This window comes from Nothobranchius furzeri, chromosome 5, assembly GCF_043380555.1.
Source record: "Nothobranchius furzeri strain GRZ-AD chromosome 5, NfurGRZ-RIMD1, whole genome shotgun sequence".
Classification (NCBI taxonomy): Eukaryota; Metazoa; Chordata; class Actinopteri; order Cyprinodontiformes; family Nothobranchiidae; genus Nothobranchius; species Nothobranchius furzeri.
The window spans coordinates 29,518,871-29,541,641 of NC_091745.1; the positions used below are offsets into that span (position 1 = coordinate 29,518,871).

General features: G+C 44.4%; 2 protein-coding genes across 2 annotated transcripts in view; one reads left to right on the plus strand and one right to left on the minus strand.

The window, feature by feature from the left end:
• Positions 1 to 4,274, minus strand: LOC107396536 (zinc finger protein 771). The gene is made up of 2 exons (XM_015976298.3): positions 3,955 to 4,274; positions 1 to 3,133 (listed from the first exon to the last, which is right to left on the minus strand). The coding sequence occupies exons 1-2, from the start codon at positions 4,145 to 4,147 to the stop codon at positions 2,139 to 2,141; spliced, it is 1,188 nt and encodes a 395-aa protein (XP_015831784.3). The 5' UTR covers positions 4,148 to 4,274; the 3' UTR covers positions 1 to 2,138.
• LOC107396535 (trafficking regulator of GLUT4 1) overlaps positions 3,985 to 22,771 on the plus strand; it is a 24,508-nt gene continuing 5,721 nt past the window's right edge. Inside the window, exons 1-4 of the mRNA XM_015976297.3 lie at positions 3,985 to 4,117; positions 7,209 to 7,684; positions 19,601 to 19,871; positions 21,890 to 22,179. Of these exons, the coding sequence (XP_015831783.3) occupies positions 19,655 to 19,871; positions 21,890 to 22,179 (507 nt within the window). The 5' untranslated portion in view covers positions 3,985 to 4,117; positions 7,209 to 7,684; positions 19,601 to 19,654. The remainder of the gene's footprint in view (positions 4,118 to 7,208; positions 7,685 to 19,600; positions 19,872 to 21,889; positions 22,180 to 22,771) is intronic.

A 22,771-nucleotide genomic window follows, 5' to 3' on the forward strand; every position in this document is an offset into this window, starting at 1 on the left:
CATACATGTTGAAGTTTATTTGAAAAGAGGTTCATGCACGCTGAATCTTAAACCGCTGGGAATTGTGGGTAGTTCTGACAGGCTGATACTGCTGAGTCTGTTTGCAAACACAAGACATGGAGGCGCTGAATTCGTGCTGGTTTCATTATGATTCAGTTTCTAATGTGTTAATTTAGTAAATATTTTATTTTTTATATCCCATTTCTGACATTTCCTTCAATTCTTCTGAGTACGCAGAACAAGTCGTTTCAGCTTTTGGATGAAGGACTTGGCTTTGCACCTCGTCTCTGTCACACACAGAAAGGTTTTCTCTTTTCCCTTCAGGGGTTACTGCCATCCACCTTTCTCAGTGGCCTAGTGGTAAAGCGTCCGCCCTGAGACTGAGAGATCGGGGTTCGATTCCTGGTCGGGTCATACCAAAGACTTTCAAAAAATGGGACCCAGTGCCTCCCTGCTTGACACTCAGCACTAAGGGGGTTGGATTGGGGGGTTAAACCACCAAATTGTTCCCGAGCGCGGCCGTGTCTGCAGCTCACCGCTCCCCCAGGGGATGGGTCAAATGCGGAGGACGAATGTCACACACACACCTGTGTGTGTGACAACTAATGGGGCTTTAACTTTAACCCAGTCCTCACACAACAGAATCGTTCATGTTTTCATTTGAACCGAACAATGCCCTAATGTCGCGACATCATCGCTGTTGTCTGACAAACTGAACATTCCAGACCAGACAAACATTTCTCATTTTCACGTGATGACTTTGAGGTTCAGCAGCAGGATCTCTGGAAAAGATCCATCCATCCATTTTCTTCTGCTTATCCGGAGTCGGGTCGCGGGGGCAGCAGCCTAAACAGAGAGGCCCAGACTTCCCTCTACCCAGCCACACGGGCCAGCTCCTCCGGGGGAATCTTAAGGCGTTCCCCGGCCAGGTGAGAGACATAGTCCCTCCACCGTGTCCTGGGTCTTCCCTTGGGTCTCCTCCCGGTTGGAAGTGCCTGGAAAACCTCACCAGGGAGGCGTCCAGGAGGCATCCTGACCAGATGCCTGAGCCACCTCAACTGGCTCCTCTTAATGTGGAGGAGCAGCAGGTCTACTTCAAGCCCCTCCTGGATGACCAAGCTTCTCATCCCATCTCTGAGGGAGAGCCCAGACACGCTGCGGAGAAAACTCATTTTGGAAGCTGAAATCCGCAATTTCATTCTTTCGAAGTCCTACTCTCACCGGGAACGAGCACGATTTGATGCCGGCAATGCGGACCAAGCTCTGACACCAGTCATGCCAGAGAATGATAGTCCCAGAGTACAGGGCCCTTCGAGGGACGCAGTCCAACGCCTTCTCCAAATCCACAAAACACGTAACGTGGTTGGGCGAACTCCCTCGCACCCTCCAGGACCCCCTAAGGGTCTAGAGCTGGTAGTCGGAACACACTCTGTGGTCCCCCTTTTTAGGTAGGAGGACCCCCACCTCTGGAGCAGATGTGAGTTTTTTTTTTATCCCATCAGAACTCCCAGGAACCACACCTGACCCAAGAATAGATTTCACTCCTCCAGAACCCATTTGTGAGTAAACCCAGTTTGTCAGACCCACCTCACCACCCACAGCTTTCTGCATCCACCAACAAATGTGTTTTTATTCATGATTAAGTTTGTTTTTCTGGTGTTTGTATGTATGAGAAACCTCCTAAAACCTTTGTTTTCTGAACTAAACCAGCAGATGGACACAAACGGGACACAGAAATGAAACTTGAGCTTCAGCGAAGACTGAAAAGTGCAAATAAAGAAAAACGGCATCTTCACAGAAAAATAAATCTTCCTGTAAAGTTCATCACATCCAGGAAAGACCTGCAGAAGTCCGTGAAGATGCTTAGTGGTACGAAGGAGTCTTCATCACAAACCACACACACACACACACACACTAGTTGTTACAGAAGCCCAGAGAGGACACACCTGCTCCTGCTCTGGTGGAATGTAGCTTTAGACTGGACTGATCCTAGTTTTTTATATGATGAACCCATTTGGTGCCAGTGGTTCTGATCAGAAAAACAAGTTAGAGAACATCTCAGAACTTCACCCTTGTCTGGTTTGAAAACTGTCACGTGTACGGGATACCTCATGACCCATCTGTCCTGCCTCAGCCAATCACGCGCTGCCTACAAAGCACATGTCCTTCCTCAGGTGCAGCTGCAGACTGCTGGCATTAGTGAAGGTTCTAGAGCAGCGTGCGCAGCGATACGGTTTCTCTCCTGAATGCGTGCGTTTGTGTTTCTTCATGGTGTCGCCATCGCTAAAGGTCCGGCAGCAGAAGGGGCAGCTGTATGGACGCTCACCTGTGTGGATGCGCAGGTGGCGCCGCAGGTTCCCTCTCTGGCTGAAGCTTTTGGAGCAAAAGGTGCAGCGGTGCGGCCGCTCACCCGTGTGCGTGCGTAGGTGGCGCCGCAGGTCGGCTGACTGAGCGAATGACTTGCAACACCAGTCGCAGGCGTAGGTCTTTCTCTTCTGCTCCAGGTGGAGCGTGAGGCCAGAGGTGTGGCTAAACGCATCGCCGCAGCGTGGGCAGCGATGCACGAGTTCTGGGATGAAACTGCCAGCCATGATGCCGTCAGCCTGCAGTGATTCCTCAGATGACATCCTGGTTCTGGGAGTGTCCTGCTGGTCTGATTCCTGTGCAGCTTCATCTGCCTCCACTCCGCTGCAGACGCCCGACTCGTCCACTGAGATGTGAGCACTCGTCGTCACAGACTCCACATGACCCTCGTCCTCCTTCACCTCCTCGTGTTCGGTTTTGATCTGTGCCGGCGCAGAGGCCTGTGGCTCCTCCCTCAGCACCGGAACCTCGGCGTGGACTTTGGGAGGATTTTGGGAGGCGTGCGACACAGGCGGTGAAGTTCGTGTTGGGTCCGCTTTTAGTACGGTTTCCCAGAGATCTGCTGGTTTTACGTCTTCAGGGTGGTGGATCGGCACCAGCGGGGTTTCCTTCAGAAGTGGCAGCTGCTGCAAAGGAACCACCTGCTGCTTCACTGCTGGCTGTCTGGGCTGGTTCAGGGTGGAGTCTGCCTCCTCTGGGAGGGTCCTAGGGTCTGGATCTCCTGGGCGCTGCTCTGGAGCTACTAAATTAAGGCCTGACTGTGTCGACCCTAAAACAGAAAAGTGATGTTAAACTGCAGGTAAACCAGTCGTCCAGTCAGCTTATCAACTTAATCTGAGGTTGGCCAGTCTGAAACAAGAAAATCTGATTTTAGTCCCTAAGTGCACCAAAACAAGGTCAGCAGTGATAATCTGGTGCATGTCCATGATTGTATTAATTTATAATAGAGTAACAGCTCTTTCGTATGGAAGTAGAATAAGGGTTGGGGTTAAAGGTCAGCAGCAACATGGTTCTGGTCTTCCTCTACTGGACAGAGCCGTCTGTGGTCATAAAGATTTGGCTGGTTGGAATATGACAGCCTGAATATGACTGAGTCAGTCTGATAATGTCTCATGTCTGAAAGGGAAGTGGTTCTCAGGACCGATCAGCACAGACTCCCTTTGTTTCCTTTTAAAAATGTTTGTATTATTTTAACAAACTCAGCTAATCAGGTCAGAGCAGAGCGTTTCCTGTCCAGAACATTGTAGAGAACGATTCGGCCAACAGCTCACCGAGACTCAAGGACCTGCTACGTTTTTCTGATAAAAAAAAAAAGCATCAGCTGGTTTTTCGAAACCGGACTGATGGAAAGGAGGACGTTTCCAGAACAACGCTAAAAACATCTGCGTGTGCTATAATTCTGAACAGAGTAATTCGTTTTAAAGATGCCGAATGTAAAAATGGCTCATTGTCGCAACTCGCAACATTTAAAATCGAACATTTAAGCCAAATGTGACCGTAAAACCTCTCGTAATACTTAAAAGGCAACGTTTTTCTTCGCAGTTTGGAACGGCGCTATCTCGCGATAGTACCGTCTCGCTCGGCCCTTACTCAGCCATTCAGTCTCGGCCTCCAGCAGCAGGATGTCCCGCAGCTGTCTCCTCAGGCTCTCGTTCTCGCGCCTGGTTCTGGCGGTCTCCTCGCGGTACTCCGCCACCGTGTCCTCCACCACGTCCAGAACCTCCTTCACCACCGCCGTGAGCCGCTCCGTCAGGTAGGCGTTCAGCAGCTGGAGTTTGGTCATGGTGATGCTGGGAACACTAACAGCCGCGGCAGCATCAACACACCGAGCACCGGAACGACGGAACCGAACTAAACAGGAAACGCTTCTTCCCTAGATGTCAACCCTTTAAAATAAGAGTCCTGAAGTTTCCGGTGTTGTTTTTGCGGTGAGTCAAAAATCTAAACGGCAAAAAACAAAAACTTTTACACAACAAATACAGCTTCGCTTAGGTCTTATCTGTGCACGCGCGCCCGACACAGGGGCACAGATTCTGACAGGGGTAATTACTTTGGCACAACACCTGGAAGATGGAGTGGCTTCATAGCAGAAGCCTGATCGGGTGTCTCAGTTTGAATTTGTAATTGTTTATCAGCAATAGAGGTGGGATTTTAAAATGACTATAACGGAAACATTAAATAAAATAAATGTTTAAAACATGTTACATTCATGTAAACGGAATTGCTGACTGATGAGAAAATATTAGGCTTAACTCAAGTCCAAAAGAAAAAAAGTATATTTATTCATCACTGTATTCTTGATTTTCAGTATACTCTTCAGTTTGGAAAAAACACATCTGGAGTCCGAAACTAACATCTGGAGCTGGTTTCAAAGGCAGCGTTGCAGTTTCACATGATAACCAATAGAGGGCAGCAAATCAATGGCAAAACAGTTCTAAACCTTCAAAATAAAATAATCAGAATGTCCAAGTGAAACACTTCCATTTTCAGAATAAGAGATTTGTGGTCAGAAATAGATATTTAGAACTCTGAGTGGATTTCCCCCACAGCTAGAAAATATTCAGCATGATTCAACACTGCAGCAGGTAAAAGATATGATGTTTAATTAAATTTATTGAAGAAAATTGGAAAGCAATGCTGTACAGAAATGTAAACATTTGATGTGTTTCTGATGTATGCTTTTCATTCAAAAACATTATTTTGAAAGAACACCTTCCAGAAGAAAATCAAACTGATTTTGTGTTTTATTTTTCTGAATAATTAATTAGCCGAGGTACTGACGAGTTATTTTTTCCACTCAGGCTCTTAATGAAACTAAGCTTGTTGTTTTACGGCAGTCCTGCTTCTAAATGTAAGAATCAATCCTCTGAGCTGCTGATAATCCTGCTGGGATCAGTCAGTCTGCATCGTGTGAATGAACGTTTAATGGAGGATCAAAGCTAGAGATAGAAATGTCAAATATTTGGCTTCTGACAAGTTCAACAATACACCATGTAGGTAGATGGGCAGCTTGGATACATGGTCAGTGCAGCACCCAGGTTCATCAGGTGGTTCAGGTCACTGATCTTCAGACACACTCACCTGGGTGACCCAGCCGGGGGTAATCCGTCCCCAGCTTGTGTCCGAACACCACGCAATACCTCGGATCACCCTTTTTGGTCCACAGCCACCTGGATGTTTTTTCTGCCACTTCACTGATTTCTTTAGTGGCTCTCCTCTCCTGCAGCCCTCTAATCCTGAGAAGTTTCAGTGCAGCGCAGGAATCCCCTGCAGCCAACATCAATAAAGGGCCTTCCACCCTTTCCCTCTGCTGATATCAATGAGCTCCTGGAATTTTGCCTTTTTCCAGTCATTGGCCTCCTCGACCCGCCCTTCCCAAGGGACTGTGAGGTCCATGAGCAAAACCTGCACACAGTAGAAGTTAAATCTACATTTGGTCTGAACATTGTAGTGACGACTCTGGAAACTTCCACCTGTCTCCCCAAGTCCACTGGAGATTTTATTTCAGCATTTTCTGCCTGTTTCTTTTATTTTATTTTATTTATTTATTTTGTAGGCTGTCCCTGTTTAGGGACAAGCCGGTCCTCCAAGTGGAGGAGTTTAAGTATCTCGGGGTCTTGTTCAGGAGTGAGGGGAAACTGGAGCGTGAGATCGATAGGTGGATTGGTGCTGCATCTGCAGTGATGCGGGCGTTGTACCGGTCTGTCGTGGTGAAGAGAGCTGAGTCAGAAGGTAAAGCTCTCGATCTACGTTCCTACCCTCACCTATGGTCATGAGCTTTGGGTAGTGACCGAAAGAACGAGATCACGGATACAAGCGGCTGAAATGAGTTTTCTCTGCAGGGTGGCTGGGCTCTCCCTTAGAGATAGGGTGAGTCATTCAGGAGGAGCTCGGAGTAGACCCGCTGCTCCTCCACATCGAGTCGAGCCAGTTGAGGTGGCTTGAGCATCTGGTTAGGAAGGATGCCTCCTGGACGCCTCCCTGGTGAGGTTTTCCAGGCACGTCCAACCGGGAGGAGACCTAAAGGACGACCCAGGAAAGGAGGCGCTATGTCTCTCAGCTGGCAGAAACATTTTGGGTTTTCTCCAGATGGGCTGAACCAAGTAGCTGGGGAGATGGAAGTCAGGTCCTCTCTTAGGCTACTGCCCCCGCGACCCGACCCCGGACAAACATTTGGGAATCTAGTGTTTAATATCCACATTCCGCTGGTTCTCTGATCGCACCGAGCTCTGTGACATCCGCTTCAGTTTGCCTCCAGAGCATTTCCTTCTCACATAGATCTGTCTTCCTTACTTTCAAAAATAAACTTTTAAAAATAATAAAATATGACACTCTTGAATTGTTAAGTTGAATTGCCGCGGGAAACAAGCATCAACTAAAGGCTCTAATGGGTTTCATGTGGTTCTGCAGAATTTTTTATATAAATCTTATATAAGTATGTATGATTTACTGCCTGCAAGGTCATCTCCCTTTATTCTTCACCGAGCTGCTTGTTCCCAAAATGTTTTTATCTGCATCTCAGCTGTTTGAACATTTTTAGTCCCAAAGTTATTGAAACACTGGAATAAAGTAGAAAAAAAGTAATAAAAATATGGAAATGCTTGAATTAAAAACTATTCCCTATTCATTTCTATCGATATTAATGCATGTTGTTATTAAATTACTATTACTACTATGAAGAATAAGAAGATTATTACAACTCACTGCTGCAGAATAATAAAAAAGTAAAATAGTTTTTGTACTTTTGTGTTTTTTCTTGCTGTGGACACTAAAGGCTTAGATTCTGCTACATCATGGTACCTTCGTCTGTATTTCTCATGTTCTGGATCTTTTCATTATCGCAGACTGATGCCTGGCCTACTCCACATCTTCAGCCCAGATGAGCTCTACCCAGTCAGCTGCTGCTGCACAGGCTCTTATTTTGAAAGCCCCATCATTATGTGCTTTTCATCAACTTGATTCTCAGATGAAGAAAGAACTGCATTCACACACACACACACGCACGCACGCACACACACACACACACACACACACACACACACACACATACACACACACACACACACACACACACACACACACACTCCTCCCTCTCTCCTCCATGCAGTGCTGAAGCTGCTGCAGCGACTCTGCATCTCCACAAACCAAACGTCTCACTCACAGAAGACGATCAGGATCCCGTCTCCTCTAAAACATTTTCCAGTGGCTTCCTTACAATTTCCTTTCCTTCATCTCATCCGGATCATTAGATCGGACCTTCTGAATCTCCCGCAGAGAGACAATGGACCTCGCCCTGCTGCTTCCTGTCCACTGAGACCAGGTGAGCGTTGGCCCGCTGAGGTGAGCCGCCTCCCGATGTTGGAGTGAGAATGTTCTGGTGCCTCTTCAGCGGGAGTGTCGGCTCCATGCGGTTCTTTTTCTGCTTCTGATCATCATGAACATGTTTTTACCAAAACCGAGTCATTCATTCCCACCTCCAGTCTCCACGCACACCTTCTGCATTATTCTGGCGTTTTCTGGGTTTAAGCTGCTTTCTGGTGTTGTAGAGAAAATGGTGCAGAAATCCAGTCATCTGGCATCACTCCCACCATCTCCTGCACGATGGGAACCATCAGGCTGCTGGTTCTCATCCCGTTCTGGTTGGACAAAGGTTGGAAAACAAAAGCACATTTAAAAAACTAGAGAAAAGGATGTTTTTCTCTGCAAAAATGCTAGATGATTCCTAAATTTGTTTCTAAACAGCACAAACTTCCAGCAGATCCGGTTGGATCCAGATTTAAGGTTTTTGTTTAAAAGTGAACATAAAGACGACGTGTTTAGCGTTGAAATGTAATCATTAGGTCATCAAAGTCTCCAGAGACCCAAAAGATTACAAAATAAATCAATAATTAAAACGTTTACCTGAAACCAGAGTGTTCTGTTCTATTACCCGGACTGACTCGGACCTGTAATGCGAGGAGGTTTGGGTCAGAGTTCTGGTCAGGACTCAGTAATTAATGTGTGATGAAGCTCACTGATGGTTAATCCTCTCAGAACTTGGACCAGAACAAAGGTTCTGTTCAGAAACAGCTGATGAAGGGAACCCCGGCCGGCTGGTTTTGGATGCTTCAGACTTGTTTGGACCTGGTTTGGGTTTGCTCTGCCAGTCAGGACATTAAATCTGTCAGAACAAACTAAAGTGTAAGATCAGGGGAGAGTTGGATTCAAACAGATCAGCAGTATACATAGAACATCCAGAACTTTTATTCTGAAATGAGGATCAGTTTAATTACAAAATAAAATTCATTTACAAGCGTTACATTTTTGTTTGGTTGCTGATTTTTTTTAAATACTTCAGAATGAAGGAGTGACTCATACAAATTAAAATAAACCTTGATTAATTAATTTTGGGCTCGGGGTGAATTGATCCGGGATTTAATTAACCACAGATGAACTCAGGATAAACTAAGCCTGAGCTCAGGGTCTTTGAGTTGTTCATCGTGTGTGTGTGTGTGTGTGTGTGTGTGTGTGTGTGTGCGTGCGTGCGTGCGTGCGTGCGTGCGTGCGTGCGTGCGTGTGTGTGTGTGTGTGTGTTTTTACTTTAGTGCTTCTGTCTGAACTAGTCTGGTGTATTTCTTTCATTGTTTTTTTTTTTCATTTGCATTTTATTTCCTTTCTAAAACCTTTTTAAACAAATAAACTCGGTTACATCCCCCTGATGCTTTCTACCAGAAGATATTATTTGATTGATCTTTCCAAATCCAGAAAACGTCTCCACCTTAAATGAACTTTTTGTTTGTAATAGAAATGTTGATTATGATTTGCTTTTGTCTGAAACTTGCAGCTGAGGATCATGGGAGATGTAGTTTAGAGCATTTTTGTTAAATGGACTCCTAGATAGAAGCTCCTCACTACTGCTGAAACTCTTCAGTTAAGAAGAACAAACATGTTGAAGGATCAGAACGTCTCCTTCCTGCAGCTCCTCCAGAACTCTGATGGATGACGCCTCTGTGGTTGCTCTCATCTAGTCTGAAATAATTTCCCCTGAGATCTTCACTAGCTTCATACTTGATCCACATGAATCAGTTTTCAGGTGGGTATTTTAAACCTCACGCCTCAGAGTCAGTGTTAATCAGATTATCCAGAGTTAATCTGGATTATTGCGGCCCACGGCAGGAATAGAACCACTTAATTAACTCCTTCTCTGGTGAAGTCACTGAGCTGCAACTGCAGGAGACACAACCATGCTCATGTTCAGCACCCAGACTGGATGTTGGCGTGACGTGATGCGTCTCAGAGAAGATTCCAGACGGTTACGCAGCTTTTTCAGGACATTTGTGACAAATTCTTTGAATTTATTCAGAAGTGAGAACCCTTGAGAACACTGAGAATACGTTCTGGAGACCGACTGGAGCCAGAAAATGATGCGATGCTCTACTAGTGATCTGGGTCAGAGATCTAGTTCGGGGGTCAGGAAAGCTGATGTTCTGAAAAAGTTCTGAAGGATGTTGCCTCTCAGATCAGCTGCTGAAGCGGTCCTCAGCATCAGTGTTTTATGTGAACGCTACCTTTTAAACAAAAAAATCAAGCAGATGCAGAAACAGCATCTGGAGTGAGAAGTTCTGGATCCATCAGAGCAGAGACGTTCACACACCTGGTTTTAGTTTAATTCAGCAGCAACTGGATCTGACCCAAGTCTGAGTTCTGCAGCATTTTGTCCCTGCGTGAGGGGTGTGGGGGTCACAGCTGGAGTCATCAGTCAGGTCCTGGCAGCTCATTATGGTCCTCACAGGCTGCAACAAAGCTTCGTCTTAAATCTGCTGTTTAGGAAGCTGCTTGTCCTGCAGGCTGTCGCTGGATCAATACATTCATACCGATCGGTGGCCTTCATGGAACCGCTGCTGAACAAACAGATCTCAGCAGAATGAGGTAATAAACATAAGTTGGTGTTCAGGTCATAAATCAGGATCCACCTCACTTTACTTCCACAAAACAGCAAAAGAAGACATCCTTTTGGGGGTCAGATGTTTTGTTTCTGGTCTCTAAATTATTTATTGATCTTCTGTTTGTCGTGTTTGATCCCTATTGAGGTTGTTTTACTGCTGCTGGAACAAGATTTACGGCTTTTCTCACCATGGTTCTTTATTTAATACTATAAAAGCCTTTACAAAGATTCATTCCTAAACAGACGGTCAACATTTGTGCTTTTAGGGTTTGAAATGAACGGTTACGTCTTCATAGACTCATTTCTTCAGTTTTAAACGCAGGTCGAGTCTGTGGGTTCATTAGCAGCAGCCAACAGAGACTTTCCAACGTCGTTGCCTTTGAAAATGAAGAATTCAGAAGCAAACATGACTCTTTGAAAGTGCGGCGAACATTTCGAACCTTTAAACTAAACAGAACCGATGATGAGGTCTGCAGCAGGTTTAGAACTCCTCTGTTTCACAAAGTCTCAGCAGAACCGTTTCAAAGTTGAAATTGGGACAAATGTTCATGCAGCAGCAGAGGACTGCAGCATTCAGATCGATGATGTCGCATCAAGAGTCATCAGTTTATCTCAGGTTGAAGTCATGTGACCTAGAGGTCTGTGTTCCGGACCTGATTCCACCCCAGAATCAGAATCACTCCAGAAACAAACGAGCTGGGAGGTGGTTATAAGTTAAAGTAAAGAAGGCACTGATTTGTCTCCATGTGTGTCGCCTTCTTCCTCTGAGCGTCCAGCCCTCCTTCAGCAGGTCCTGGTTGTTGGCTGCTTTAACATCTCTGGTTGTGGTTTGGGTCCAGCTGATCCAGGTTCTACACAAACCTGTTCATCTCTTCTGATGCTCTGTCACAGCTAGTCTGGTTTATTACTTGAGACAGTTTATCATCTGGTTTGGTTCTGATCTTCAAACTCGGGAGGGAACACTTCAGTAGAACCTGCTGGTGGTCAGGAGGTGCTATATTTACCTGTCTAACACACTTGTTATAGGACTAACATCAGCTGGATCACCTGCTCAGGTGTTCTCTGGATTTGACGTCTATATATGCTAGGTTACATTCACTCTGCAGGCTAAAATGACACAAAGGTGGTTTTTTTACCCATATCTGATTTTATTTCTGACAGTCTGGAGAGCACAAATAACCCAAGTAATCATGATGTGGTCTTAAAATTGGAAGTTTATCTGATGTCTTTCAAAGTGACTTCATTCTGAATGATTGTGTCTCATTTCATCTGACCCTGTCATCACTTCACATCACTGATGTGTGACAGACATTACAGATCTGTGTTGAGGGTAATGGGAAGCAGCAAGGTTGCATCTAAACCAGAACTGAGCTTTTCTTTCGTCACGTTGGTTGAAAAACAATTGAAACACAAATGCTAACTCTTAGCATCTATTGTAGCGTTGATATACACGCTGTCGCATTGGTATATTAAAGTAAGTAAATGTATTCATATAGCACTCATCACATACAGAGAATCACAAAGGGCTTCACAGAGATCAACAAAACCATATACACATGCTAAATCTGTTGTAGCCAGTGTTGGGAGTAACGCTGTTTAAGTATAACGGCGTTTCTAACGGCGTTCTTTTATAGGTAACGGAATAATCTAATTAATTACTTTTCCCGCCGTTGCAACGCCGTTACCGTTACTGGGGACGGAACGTTGTGCGTTACTATGTGCTTGTCGAACGTTGAGCAGCAGTGTGAGGCTTTCTGACCGCCACACTTCAGCTGCAGCCAGGGAGAGAGAGGTGTCGGTAACGCGCTTACAAACTCGATGATGATTGACCGGGTGGGCGGAGACCCTCACGGTCTCAGTCACTGCATTCTGTAGACACAACGGGAATAACTCCGTTTAAAATGACCGCGTTAATAAAAAATATTTCTTTCTGTAACGAGCAAACTAATTAATTACGTCTTCTTTTATCAAAACGTCGTTCCTGTTACTGATAAGAAAATGCGTGCGTTAAGCAGCGCGGTGTGTTGAAGCTGTCAGCTGATCAGGAGCTAAAGAGGCAGATGTTTAAGAGCATCACGGCCCGTGAAGAACGAGGAAGACGTGATGAATAGTCTACGGCGGCAGACCCGTGCCCTTAGCATGACAGCGGGACGTCCCGAAGGTCCGCTCACCTGTTCACCGCTCAGACGTCCTGATCTTCTACCTTCCTAGATCCTCCAGCTGTGACCTGTTTCTGATCATGTCTTTAGTCCCGCTGTAACACTGATGCATCAGTCTCAGACGGCATGGAGCTCAGGTGTTATTAGAACTACCTGTGTGTGTTCACCACCCAGCTTCAGCTCTTCTGTGGTTGGGTCTGACCCAGGTTAGTAAATGTAAGTCCTCCATCAGGCTCGTGCCTCTTCTAGTGTCATTTGAAAGGATATTTATTTATTTATTTATTTATTTATTTAACCGTTACTAGATTAGCAGCAACAGAAATGCTGCTAAAAACACACAATTATGTGAAGCTGGAAAAATTAGAATACTGTGCAAAATTACATTTATTTCTGTAATATAGACAGAGAGACAATTTAAAGGCTCGGGAACCTTTACAGGTGTTTCTATTTGCAATTTTAAATTTTAGCTGATTGGGGTCTTGTTAAATATCACACAGTGACCTTTTAATAGTCTAGATTAGTGTAATGTTCCTGTTAGTAGTTCCTCCTGTTAAGTGCTTATTTGTTTAAATTATTCAGGTTTATATAAAACATTTGGACATTCATTTTATTATGTTCAGTCATTAGTCATTTATATTTTACTATTGTAGTAATTCTTGCATTCTTTAATGAAAAAAAGTAACTAAGTAGTTACTTTTGTTGGTAATTAGTTACTTTTATGATCTTGTAACTCAGTTAGTAACTGAGTTACTTTTTTGACAAAGTAATCAGTAACTATAACTAATTACTTTTTTAAAGTAACGTTCCCAACACTGGTTGTAGCATTGATGTAGGGCCTACTCATAGCGTTTGTCACAGCGTTGATATAAGCAAGCTATCTCTTAGCATTTGTTTCATCCATCCATTTTCAGCCGCTTATCCGGAGTTGGGCTGCAGGGGCTGCACTCTAAGCAAGTAGGCCCAGACTTCCCTCTCCCCAGCTACTTGGGCTAGCTCCTCCAGGGCAATTTCAAGGCGTTCCCTGGCCAGGTGAGAGACACAGTCCCTCCACTGTGTCCTGGGTCTTCCCTTGGGTCTCCTCCTGGTTGGACGTGCCCAGAAAACCTCACCAGGAAGGCGTTCAGGAGCCACCTCAACTGGCTCCTCTCGATGTGGAGGAGCAGCGGGTCTACTCCGAGCCCCTCCCGAATGACCGAGCTTCTCACCCTATCTCTAAGGGAGAGCCCAGCCACTCTTCGGAGAGAACTCATTTCTGCCGCTTGTATCTGTGATCTCGTTCTTTCGGTCACTACCCAAAGCTCGTGACCATAGGTGAGGGTAGGAACGTAGATCGATCGGTAAATCGAGAGCTTCGCCTTCTGGCTCAGCTCTCTCTTCACCACGACAGACCGGTACAACGCCCGCATCACTGCAGATGCAGCACCAATGTAGCTCTGAAGAGTCTGAGGGCAATAAAGTAAAATGTGGCTATAATGTGAACAACCACATTTAGTCTTAAAGTAGCCAAAATAATCGGACTATGGTTTTTATAGCACAAGTACACAAACGTGTTTAGCTTCAGAATGCAAATAGAGTTCCTCTGTCATGTTGTGGTGTAGATGTCTAACCCACGACATACAGAATCAGCTTGAGACGGGGAAAGTGCTTTAAATAAGAATTTATTAAGAGGAAACCAAGGGAGCAGCTTGAACGTAGCTGAGTTCTGTCACAAAGGGAGCCCGTGCGGGAAATCTGTGGACAGATGGGAGTCAGATCCAACTCAAAGGGGAAAACAAGGAATCGGAATTGTGTGGGGGACTTACAGTCTGGAGAGGGGGAAAAGTAGCTCGAGGGAGGAGTGGTCCGGTCTGGGCTGAGAGGGGATTCCTGAAACTGAGATCCAGAAGGGGAGACGTGGAGGGAGCTGAGTTGGTGGAGACCCAGGGAGCTTAGGTGGGCAGCTGGAGGTGGTTCTGGCCAGGGAGCAGCTGAGAGACAAGCAGGTTGAGTTCCAGAGAAATAGCCAGTCGGGGATGAAAGTGGAGGTTGATCTGGTGAACGAGAGCAGGAAGAGTAAAATGCAAAATCCAAAATTCCAAAATACATCTAAAATCCAAAAACAAATCTAATTCTCAGGAGGTTACGGAGCTCGAATAAGTTTCACAAGTGGCTGTTAGAAGGTACCCAGGTAGAGTAATCATCCAGCGAAGTGTAGGAGTCTCCCAGCTGCTTAAATACCCCTGGCCAGCTGATGAGCAGATCTGCTGCAGCTTGGTCACCTCCAGACACGCCCACCTGCAGAGGGAAACTCAAAAAGACAGGGAGTGACAGCAGGGAAATACCTCAGACCGTGACATCCGCAAGGCTCCGGTCTCGGTCCAGTCCAGTACTTAGTAAATGTTGTGCCTTTCAGGTTTGCGTTATCAAATAACTCTAAATTTTTATCTAAGCATCATCTCAAATTTGTTCTGTTAAAAACTTGATCTTCTTTAGCTGTCAACTGAAGCTTAGTTCAGTTACAACCATTATTTAAATAGTCTTGCAGATTTCCACAAATTTAAAGTAATGTTTTATGTAAAAATATAATACCATGTCTTTTGGGTAGGGTTAGATCATTCATCTCTAATGTAATAATAATATTATTATACTGAGCTCTTACTCCAACACAGAAGTTCAGTAAATCAACAAACTCGTGGGCTCAAAGACTGAAAATCTGATATAACTTATGCTGCAGTAAATAAAATCCTTCGAAAACTCCACCTGGTTCTTGAGTGAGAAGTTTAAAGAAGCTGTTCTGAAAGCACATTTTTTACCATCTAACATTCAATAGTTGGGCAACAATATGAATATAAAATCAAAAGTTCCGAAAATGCAATAAAACACCTACAATTCCATCTAAAGTCTTGTTTCTGTGTGACTGACTCACCGCGTGAAACTGACGAAGCGTTTTCTCATATTTCAGAACCGTTTCAGATTTCTGTTTCTGACAGCAAAGCAGAAAAAAGTAATCACGTTCTTTCATTATAAAGCAGCAGTTTTTATATCGTCGCTTCGTTTGGATCTCATGACTCACTCAGCAGATTTAATAACGCTGCAGGTGAACAGAGCCAATAACTCCGGAGATTATAGAGGAGTTGTTGTCTGAAAAAGGAAGTTTTAGTTCATGAACACGTTAGTGTTTCAAAATCTAAACTAGTTTAGAATAAACAAACTAATAAGCTCATTAACAGTAAAAACATTTCATAGTAGTAAGAAGTTCATTGTTTTGTCTAAAAAAAATCCACAATCCGTATTTATTTTTCTGAGTTCCACATTAATCTGGTTTCTAAAGATGTTCAGATTCATGTGTTGCCTGCCTCTGACTCAGGAATTGGATTTTTTAGTCATTCTGATAATTGCTTCTGTGTAAAAATTTATAAGTAATTTATGTTGTCCATTGATGGATCCCTGAACAGCCTCTGTTCAGAGAAATAGATTTTAAAAGTCTCTAAAAAGCATTTATATACAATATGAATGAAACAACACAACATTAAATTGATCTTTGTTCAGTTCAGTTCAAAAATACTTTATTAATCCCAGAGGGAAATTGATTGCTGTAGTAGCTCAGAATAATAATAATAATCAAGTCATCAAAGAGTTGTTGTATATTACAATGGCTGTTGGCAGGAAGGATCTCCAGTAGCGGTCAGTGTTGCAGCCAAACTGAAGAAGCCTCTGGCTGAAGACACTCTTCCGTTGTCGGACAGTCTTGTGAAGAGAATGCTCAGGGTTGTCCATCATTTTCTTGATTCTCTGGAGAATCCTTCTTTGCATGATCTCCTCCAGCGGTTCCACAGTCGTCCCCAGAACAGAACCAGCCCTTTTTATTAGGCTGTTGAGCCTTTTCAGGTCCCTGCTTCTGATGCTGCTACCCCAACAGACGATGGCTGAAGAGATTACACTCTCAACAACAGACTTGTAGAAGATCTGCAGCATCTTGCTACAGACATTGAAGGACCTAAGCGTCCTCAAGAAGTGCAGTCTGCTGTGTCCCTTCTTGTTAACAGCTTTGCTGTTCTTTCTCCAGTCCAGTCTGTTGTCCAGGTGAACTCCAAGGTATTAGTATTCCTCAACCACCTCCACTTCTTCTCCCATGATGGAAACAGTGTTTGACTCCACCCTGTTTCTTCTGAAGTCTTAAATCATCTCCTTTGTTTTATTCACGTTCAAGGTCAGATGATTGTTTCCACACCATGCCACAAAGCGCTCCACCAGCTCTCTGTACTCAGCTTCCTGTCCATCTCTGATACACCCGACAACTGCAGAGTCATCTGAGTATTTCTGTAGATGACAGGTCTCTGATTTGTACTGGAAGTCTGAGGTGTACAAGGTGAAAAGAAATGGTGAGAGTACAGTCCCCTGTGGTGCTCCAATGTTAACTGATTGCCTGGTTTGATGTGCAGTTCTTCAGCCTCACAAACTATGGTCTGTTTGTCAGGTAGTCTTTAATCCAGGCGATAGTTGAGGCCCTCACCTGTGTCTTCTGGAGTTTCTCTGAGTCTTCTGGAGTTTCTGGCAAAGCACATCAGGCTGGATTGTGTTAAATGCACCGGAGAAATCAAAGAACATGACCCTGACAGTGCTGCCTGCTTTGTCCAGATGACAGTGGGTTGGTTGAAGCAGCTGGATGATGGCATCTTCAACTCCAACTCCATGGCGATAAGCAAACTGCAGCGGGTCCTGATATGTTCTAGTTTGCTTATTCAGGTGGACCAAAAGGAGTGTCTCCAGGACCTTCATGATGTGGGATGTCAGGGCAACCGGTCTGTAGTCGTCAGTGACTGATGGGCGAGTTTTCTTTGGAACTGGAACAAGGCAGGATGTCTTCCACAGGACTGGAACCTTCTCCTGGGCCAGGCTGAGGTTGAAGAGGTGCTGCAGAATCCCACAGAGCTGCTCTGCACAGGCCTTCAGTACCCTGGGGCTGACACCATCTGGACCTGCAGCCTTGTTCCTGTTCAGTCTCTCCAGCTGCCTCTTCACCTAACTTCTAGAGACAGATGGGTGGGAGGGGGAGGTAACTGGGGCAGCAGCATCTCCTGACTTGGTTGAAGACAGATTTATAGAACCAGAAGAGTCCTTGACTGTGTTAGAGGACAAAAGAGCTGGTGTGTGACAGGAAAATGTTGGCTCAGAGGAGGATGGGATGTCTGACTGGCTGGGGACAGGCGAGGAGGATGCTGGGTTTGCTCCTGAACTGAACCTATTGAAGAACTTGCTCAGTTCATTGGCTGCGTCCAGGCTGCCATCTGTGCAATCCTTCCTCTGCTTGAAGCCTGTGATCTTCTTCATCCCTGACCAGACATCTCTGATATTGTTCCTCTGTATTTTGTTCTCCAGCTTCTTCCTATATGCCTCTTTGCTGTCTCTGATCTTGATCTTCAGTTGCTTCTGTATACTCCTCAGTAATTCCCTGTCTCCCTCCTTGAAGGCTCTTTTCTTCTCATTTAGCAGATTCTTCAGTTCACTGGTAATCTAGGGTTTGTTATTAGCGAAGCATCTCACTGTTCTGGTGGGTATGATGTTGTCCACACAGAAGTTTATATAGTCAGTGACACATCCAGTCATGGCATTGATGTCCTCTTCATATCCTTGGCAGAGAGTCATCCAATCTGTGGTCTCAAAACAACCCTGCAGGGCTTCTTCAGCGTCCTGTGACCATTTTCTCACAGTTCTTCTTGTCACAGGTTGCCTCTGAACAAGTAGTTTGTATTCTGAGTAGAGAAAAACAAGATTGTGATCTGATTGTCCCAGAGGAGGTCTTGTTTTGGACATGTATGCATTCTTTACATTTGCATAACACAAATCCAATGTCTTGTTTTCTCTGGTGGAGCAGCTGACAAAATGTTGAAATGTTGGAAGTGTAGCAGAGAGAGCGAGGCATGATGAAAATCACCAGATATAGCCACAAATGCATTGGGGTGCTGGGTTTGTAGCTTAGCAACAACGGAACTGATGGCATCACATGCATTTTCAGCAACAGCTGAAGGTGGAATATAAACGGTTGCCAAGACAACACTGGTGAACTCTCTTGGCAAATAATATGGGCGACAACTTACTGCCAAGAGTTCAACATCTGGGCTGCAGAGACGACATTTCACTGAAACATGACCTGGATGGCACCATCTGTTGTTGACAATCACTGCCATTCCACCTCCTTTTCTTTTCCCGCTCCTCTTCAGATCTCTGACTGCTCGTACAGTCAGGAATCCTGGCAGAGAGACGCTGGAATCGGGGATATGGTCCTGCAGCCACGTCTCACTGAAACACATAACACTGCACTGCCGAGTCCTCTCTGGCTACTACTCTGGCTGAGTCCTTGAAAGGGCTTGGAGTTCCTCCATCTTGTTGGCCAGTGATCTCACATTGCCCATTATGATCGATGGAAGAGATGGTTTGAATTTCCTCTTTCTCGGTCTCCGTTTTGCTCCCGCTCTGCACCCACGCTTCTTGCGTTTTAGCTCATTTGGGATTTGTGGCTTCAGTTGAGGTATTATTTCAGCCTTCCCAATGTTAATCAGCTGCTCCCGATTGTAAACCAGCTTGTTGCCATGGTTACGCATCATAACAAAAGCTCAAAAAGTGAAAAAGCTAAAAAAAAATAGCAGTAAAAATCCTCTAAGCTTCACAGCACCAGAAACAGAATAGTAAAATGTCCAAAAAATACAGTTTTCTTGAGAAACTAGAAGAAAAAATGTCCAAGAAAAGGCAAAACTTACATATAGTCAACAGAGCTACTCCAACATGCAGCCACCCAGAGCAGCGCAGTTCAAGAAGAAAAATAAATAAATAAATAAATAAATAAATGTGTGTGTGACTTTGCAGCCTAGCAGACAGAGAAGTACATAGTAAGCCTTACACTAAAGGCTGTGTCCACATTCAGGGGGCCCATCAACAGTCTAGCCTTTAAGTTTATTCCCTCTTTTGCCTCCCTGTGTTTCCCGTTGCCTAGCAACCATTATGGCACTAAACAGAAACTAACAAAAATGGAGCTTTAAATTTGGCGGAGGGTTTCTTGTTCTTCCAAACAAGACAAATGTGTTGCTCCATAAAGTTTATAAATTAGTAAAATATTTCTTTAATGAATTCCAGTCGTGCTAGCTCGGGTTCTGACTGTGTTTCTAATCCCTCACAGAACCAGCCTTACCGTCACCTCCTCTTTATTCATTGCACCTTTGTGACCGGTCTGATGGCCGCCAGTTCCAGCGCCGCCCCCCAGTCCAGCACAATGGAGGAGTCCCAGCAACCCAATAACACACAGCCTGATGGTGGAGCTGCACAGCCTGTGGTCAGCTCTCAGCCTGCTGGTGCAGAGCAGCAAACGGTGTCCTTCACCACAGAAGACACAAAACTAGAGGACAAGTCAATGGACCACCTGACGGTAATCAGTGAGAGCACAGAGACCAGTACGTATACTTCTATGGTCAATCAGTGTTCTGCAGGAGCACCTTGTCTGCTCAACGTGATCTAACTGGTTCTGGTGTCGGTCCAACTGTTTTTTTTTGTTTGTTTTTTGCTGGTTCTGTTGTTGGACTAACTGGTTCATTTGTTAGTCTAACTGGTTCTGTTGCTAGCCCGATGGGTTTTATCAGTGTTGGGAGTAATGCGGTACAAAAGTAATTAATTACTGTAATGCATTAGCCTAGTGAACTAGACCAAACTCTTGCTTTGCAAAGTTTGGTCTAGGCATGCTCCATTGGAACCTCCGCAGCTCCTACCAGTACTCTGGCTAGCCAATCACAGCTCTCTAGAGGGGTTTCAAACACATAAAGAGCTGTGATTGGTCCATAATGGTGGGCCAATCATAGTGCTCTATCTGTTTAGTGAACAAATCACAGAGCTTTATCCGCTTTGTGGGCCAATCAGGGCACTCTATATGCCTGGTGGGTGGGACGATGCAACAGAGTGAAACAAGAGTATGTCACATTCATTGTCCAGTGGAATGCGGAGATCATTTGAAAGACAACAGTAGAACCCGTCCCACAACCGAGAGCCATCAGTGGAGCGTGGCCAGACTAAATAATACATTTATTTAGTCTGGCTTGCCAGGCTAGTAATGCATTGCTTTTTGCTGTAATGTGGTAATGTAAGGCATTACAGGGAAAGAAAATGGTAATATTTACTCGGTACAATTGTCAGTAACGCGGTAATTACAACGCATTTTTAAACCCAGAATCAAGATGTGGGTTTCATAAAAATTCAAATTGCAGGAAGCCTGAAAAAAGATCCAGTATCCACATATATGACGTCATTTATGGACTCCGCTTTGCGGGCATTCTATGAGCAGAGAGGACGCAGCGGTGATGGCTCAAATACTCCAGCTGTGTCCTGCGCGCGGCCGCTGTTATATTCACAAAACCGCTCCACCAAAAGAAAGTCATTCGTTTGTGATCATTTATATCGGCCCATACTCTCTGGTACTTCATGTACTTTTCAGCTGAGTTCATAATCTGTGCCCTGGTGATTTCAACTCATTGCTGCTGGAGCGCAGCGCGTATTAAGCTTTTTTATTTATTTTTTTTAGCGTTCGGTAGATCCCTTTGGCTGATCGTTAGAAAGTAGGAAATCTAGGAAACAGTTTTTCTGAAAGACGGTGAAAACATGCAGCATGCAGGAAGGTTAGAGAGAGAAAGGGCCGGAAATTATTCACATAAAACCAAGAAAAAATGAAAAAAGTAGGTGGATTTCTCCCCAATACACATTTTTACCAGTGAAAAGCAATAATATATAAGCATTTAATATTTATACATGTGATAGAATCAGATCACCCCAGAAGTCAGTCCCACATCCAGGGCCGTATCAAGGCATTTGGGGACCAAGGCAAATATAGGCTTGGAGCCCCCACCACCTCACTCCCTGCTCGGTTAATATAAGATGGCAGCGTGCTGAGAGTGCAGATTGTTGTTGCTTTTATTTAATAAACAATCATTTTAAAGCACTGTTATTATATCTGACTGTTTTTAACAGCAATCCTAGCTCAGACACCACATCACCTTCCACATATATGTCATGAGCTCACTGAGCGTCACATTACCAGATGGTGAAAGTAACTTGAAGTAATGCAAAAGTAGTGTAATGCCTTACATTTTAAAATCAGTAATATTGAATTACTTTAAAATGAGGCTATTAAGTAATAAATAATACATTACAGTTTTGAAGTAACTTGCCCAACACTGAGGTTTTATGGTTTTTGATTTTACGTTTCTGTGTGAGCCTCTTTTTTCTACCGGTGGTCCTACTCTGCCATGTCTCGGGTACCGGCTCTAGGGTGGCAGCAGTTGACTCGGCTGACTTTTCTAATTATTCTCAAACCAGGACGTGAATGAAATATTTGTTCTGCGGCTCTAACTACTTCAGCTGTTCCTGGTTTTGTGTTTTTGTTTGATTCCTGCCTTTAAGGACTTCCTGCTGACTTGTCTTCCAGGTAATGGCATTGCTCCAGTAATGGGAGAAACATCTCCCACAGCGTCCTCTGTGTCGCCCAAGCTCCACGCTAAGCCAGGCGGCCATGTTAATGGCCGGCCTCGCTTGGGCAGCCGGTCCGGCTCGGTGGCGGCGGGCTCACCCAGGCCCTCGCTCACCCGCCAGCCCAGTGCAATCACAGAGGGCGCTGCGGATGGATCCAAACCAAGGGACTACCTGATCCTTGCTATCTTGTCCTGCTTCTGCCCGCTGGTGCCCATCAACATCGTAGCCCTCATCTTCTCCGTGATGGTGCGTTTTCAGCTGAAAAGAACGTCCAGTTACACCCTGAAGTCAAAACTAACACACTCTGCTCTGAAACTGTTATAAATATTAGTGCTAAGACAATATTAAGATAACAAAACAATAGGAAACATACTAGTGATAACAAGTACATTAGAGTAAATCTGTGTTGTTTAGCACCATTTTACTTCACATAATAATGCACTTCATCTGGACATCATGAGTTTCACTCCATCTACGTCATCATCACATATTCATAAGTTTAACTGTTTAGCAGGTTATCAAAATTGTGTTTTATTTAGATTAAGGATCAATTTATTAGTACGCTTTAGCTTTAGTTCCTCTGTCGTTATTTCAAAATCAGTTATATCTTTTCCAATGAAAAAATATAGATTTAGATTATTTAAACTTTTTAAAAAATCATTAAGTCCATCAGAAATCCCACTGATTCCAGTAATGGGCCCTGAGGAACTCCACAGGAAACATCCCATAATGTAAATCTGTGTTATTTGAATTTTTGAAACCTTTGTTCCAAGTAAATCTTTATTCACTCCTTTTATACCATTTTTTATTGTAAACTTCATTTATGTTAAACTTAAAT